This window comes from Pygoscelis adeliae, unplaced genomic scaffold (assembly GCF_000699105.1).
Source record: "Pygoscelis adeliae isolate BGI_AS28 unplaced genomic scaffold, ASM69910v1 Scaffold22, whole genome shotgun sequence".
Lineage (NCBI taxonomy): Eukaryota > Metazoa > Chordata > Aves > Sphenisciformes > Spheniscidae > Pygoscelis > Pygoscelis adeliae.
In genome coordinates, this window is record NW_008824350.1 from 2,529,273 (window position 1) to 2,533,538 (window position 4,266).

At 40.9% G+C, this 4,266-nt stretch overlaps 1 protein-coding gene across 1 annotated transcript in view; it reads left to right on the plus strand.

The window, feature by feature from the left end:
• The window catches only part of LOC103912809 (cytosolic phospholipase A2 epsilon-like), a 38,119-nt gene that overhangs the window by 23,032 nt on the left and 10,821 nt on the right, over window positions 1–4,266 (plus strand). The window contains exons 7-11 of the mRNA XM_009319216.1: window positions 588–651; window positions 1,223–1,393; window positions 1,665–1,747; window positions 2,374–2,411; window positions 3,089–3,224. Coding sequence (XP_009317491.1) covers window positions 588–651; window positions 1,223–1,393; window positions 1,665–1,747; window positions 2,374–2,411; window positions 3,089–3,224 — 492 coding nt within the window. The remainder of the gene's footprint in view (window positions 1–587; window positions 652–1,222; window positions 1,394–1,664; window positions 1,748–2,373; window positions 2,412–3,088; window positions 3,225–4,266) is intronic.

Here is a 4,266-nt window from a genome sequence, read left to right on the forward strand (position 1 = left end):
TGAACACAGTCACTGGGGATACCCAGAGACCTGTCCACCACCAGCAGCTGATAGTAAGCCTCTTGACAAATCCTGAAGTGCTCTTTCATTGACTTACTGCCTCTGTGTCATTCCCTCTGGGGACTTCTCTTGGGGACCCCCTCATGGCCATCCTGTTTTCCCCACCTCCATAGGATGATATGGAAATGGCTTTCTCGACTGTCCCTAACTCACTATTTAGAGGAGGTAGCACTTGGCTGTCCAACTTCACCAAAGCAGGGCTGCAAGGACAGCCCTGTGATTTGGCCGACCCATCAGTCTACCCTTGAGAGGCCTCAGCACACTCCCATTCCCTCCCCTGTTATTTCCCCTCCCTTCCCAGACCCGTCCCCCTGGATGGACCACAGCACCACAGCCATTTTTCTTTCAACTGAAACATGGCACATCTTCAGAGTGCCAAGGTCTTTCTCTTATCAGCCTAACAAACACAGGGTGGACAGTTTTCCAGACCCCAGGGACCCAGGTGACCAGAGATAGGTAGCAGGGAAGTGACTCAGATACGGCATGCTTTGTATACTTAATCCTCTCATCGTTCATCCCTGCTACAGTCTCGTGAAATTTCCTGCTTGGAAGTCCTGGTGGACAATAGACGGACAAAGAAAGAACCTTCAGGTTAGACTTTAAACTAGAAACAAAAAATCTTATTTTACGGTAAACTGAAAATTTCTAAATTTTTTGTCATTTTCTTATGTGGTAGTTTCCCTACTTTGTTCTTACAGTTAGAGCACAGGAACTGGATGGTTAGGAGTATATACGGGATCATAGATCCAACAATTATAGTGTGTCTATGCTAACTAACTGTAAAAACTGGACTTTGAAATTAGAGTGAATGGTTAGAGTGATAATGAATCTTATTAGTGCTGTAAAATAGAAGTAAATATATATTTCTATGTCAATAATTTACATTTTGCCCAATTTGCCTGTATGTCTGAGTTTTTAAAACAGCTACTGCTGTTTTATAAGCTCTTTTTTTTTTTTTTTCCCCTTCCTATAATGTTTCCTGTTTGGATAAATACCCTGTTTGGATATTTATTAACAGAGTCCCTGTTTGGACTCTGGGAGCTTTTAAGCATTGTTGAATGTTTTGTATATTAAAATGGCAACTTCTCAATGATCATTTAATGTTCTATTTCTGAGATCATAATAATTAACTTCTCTGTATGCATTTCATCTTTTTTTTTAGAAAAAGACTTCTTATTTTCAGTGAAGGGATCCTACGAAGAGAGCCAGACCCTGTCGTTGGGCTCTACCCAGCGACTGGAGGAGTCCCTGGATTTCCATTACATCAAGTACAGCCTGTCAGAGCTGCGCATGGCTCTAGCAGAGAAGCCTCATTTCTGCTCGGTATGTGATTGTGAGCTTGAGTAAGCACAGTAAAACCCGTGGTTTTCTGTACTTGACTGAGGCAAACAAAAAGAATTTGTATTTTTAATTAAAAGCCATCTTTTGTGATCTTCTGCTCTGGAAGAGCACTGTACACCCTAAGATGCCTAAATATCAGATGCCAGCTTGGAAACTGCTGGACGGTGACCCCATTTGAAAAAAAAAGTTGGTGACAGTACTTTTTTGTGATGTATACATTAAATGTTTTTCTACATTATAATTTATTTTCCAGTGTACCTCAGGTGAAGAGAGAAAAGACTGCCATGCATCCCTCACTATTCCTCTGGATTCACTTCCCTTCAAGGAGAAAGTAGCAGTAGCAAAGGTGATTGATACCAACTTTCTAGAATAAATGTGAAGCTATGGGCCAAAGATCAATGGGCATGAGTTAACTAGATCACTGTGAAGTAGGGGTTTAGATATATAACTGCTAGTGCCCTTACATTCCTAACAGAGGGGGTTATGGACCCATGCATTTTCATATGAACCGAGTAGAACCAAAAACTGCAGCCAAACGTTTGAGAGAGGGATTTGTGTGACCAGCTGGAGGACTAATGCAGGTCAGAGCAAATGCAAATGATGAGGCAAGATGGGGCACACTGGCAGAGATGGTGCTGGTTTTTTCTGTACACTGCTCTGAGTATCTTTAGAATAAAACAATTTAAAGAAAATAAAGGGGACTTGGAGAAGCTTTAAAAATTGCTGGTTTTTACTGTACACTGCTCTGAGTATCTTTAGTTTTATTTAATAATTATTTAATAATTGTTTTATTAAACAATTTAAAGAAAATAAAGGGGACTTGGAGAAGCTTTAAAAATTGGATGGATTTTCTTATTGTTATGGCTTTGTGGCTCTAACACAGCTCTCATAACAAGTGAAGGGCTTCAAAGCTGACTGAAAGGAAAGGACATAAAATCATCTCCAGTGCTTATATTGTGGCTTTTTTCCTAGGATGAAACAATCAATTTACATGTGAAGTCAAATGACTGGTAAGAAATTCTGTCTTTGGATTTTGTGGTTGTGGAAAAAAAATACTACCCAGCTTTTTTTGCCTTCTTACCTCTTTCTGTAACTAAGGGAGAAAGTATTTAGTCAATGATTACATTTACCCCTATTTACCCCATATTAGTTACCCATGTCCAGAAGGTGAACATTGTTAACTGTGCTGGGTGAAATTTCCTATTATGCTACTATGCAGGCATGCAGGTTGGATGGAGTCAATAATCTTTTCTGGCTGCAAAATCCAGGGAGCTACAAGTTTAGAAAAATATGTGTTTATACCTCACTTTCCTTATTTGTAAAGAATCTGGAGTATTTGTATTTATAAAACCTGGAGGTCTTCAGGCAACAAATCCTAAATATTCCACTGTTTATAGTATCTGTATATAGATTGCAGTATTTATGTTAAACACTTTGTGAAAATCAGTGTAGCAATAAACATTATTTCTATTTTTTTTTCTGTAAGATTTTACAACCTTTTAACTTTCTCAGCCTTTTCTCTGCTTTGTCTATACAGTTTGTGACGTGCATTTGTGGGGCCGTGGTAGCAGCTTTTCTAAGCCTAATAGTAGAGTTTACGACTTGTAAGCATGGGTCCAGGCATTAATTGTAAGTGATCATGTACATAGGCTTTTTACATCCTGTTTAACCCTGGACTTTGTTTGAGGTCAAGAAACTTAGATGTTCGCTTGGAGTTTGATCTATGTATGGAGGAGAAAAACTTCCTACAGAAACGAAGGAAGTTTGTGGCTTCTGCTCTGAAAAAAGCACTTCATTTAGAGCGAGACCTCCAAGACCATGAGGTATGGGGAGCGCCATAGGGACTGGACCATGCTGTGTAACGGGAATGTGTTATGCTTCTGTTATATGTAACTGTTCACATATTGTTGCTTAACCAGCACTGAAGTATTCAGTGCCCCATGTAACGCATTGAGAAAAGTTTAGATGAAACAATGTGAGAGCATGGGTAGTATCAAACCCACTTGCTATACCTGTTTGCTCAGAAAACAGAATGCCATGAATTGGCTTTTTTTTTCCTGTCTTATTTCTTTTTCATCTGTGAATTATAGACCCGGATAGTCCTACTGTCTTAGCTGAGCATTCAGTCACCAAGGCCCCATAATGTATTTCATATTACCAAATTTTGGAGGGGGAAAACCTAAAAGTTAAAGTGATACATAACACTGACTGATGAGGATGTGTCTTATCACAGACTCTCTCCTCTGGTGCTCACCATCTCAGCTGTATTGTCACTCTAACAGCACAAAGACATTCAACATTTTTCTCTCATCTGTCTCACTGAGTTAGGGTTTGTATTTGTTCCATGTCCATGCTGGCATGGGGATGGTTGGTGGGAGGGAATATCAGTACATCATACATACATACATATCAGTACTACATCAGTGGACACGGGAAGGGCTACAGATGTTGTCTGTCTGGACCTCTGTAAGGCCTTTGACACGGTCCCCCACAACATCCTTCTCTCTAAACTGGAGAGATATGGATTTGATGGGTGGACTGTCTGGTGGGTGATGAATTGGTTAGATGGTCACATCCAGAGGGTTGTGGTCAACGGCTCAATGTCCGGATGGAGACTGGTTACAAGTGGCATCCCGCAGGGGTCCGTATTGGGACCAGTACTGTTTAATATCTTCATCAATGCCATAGACAGTGGGATCGAGTGCACCCTCAGCAAGTTTGCAGATGACACCAAGCTGAGTGGTGCAGTTGACATGCCAGAGGGACGGGATGCCATCCAGAGGGACCTGGACAAGCTTGAGAAGTGGGCCTGTGTGAACCTCATGAGGTTTAACAAGGCCAAGTGCAAGGTCCTGCACCTGGGTC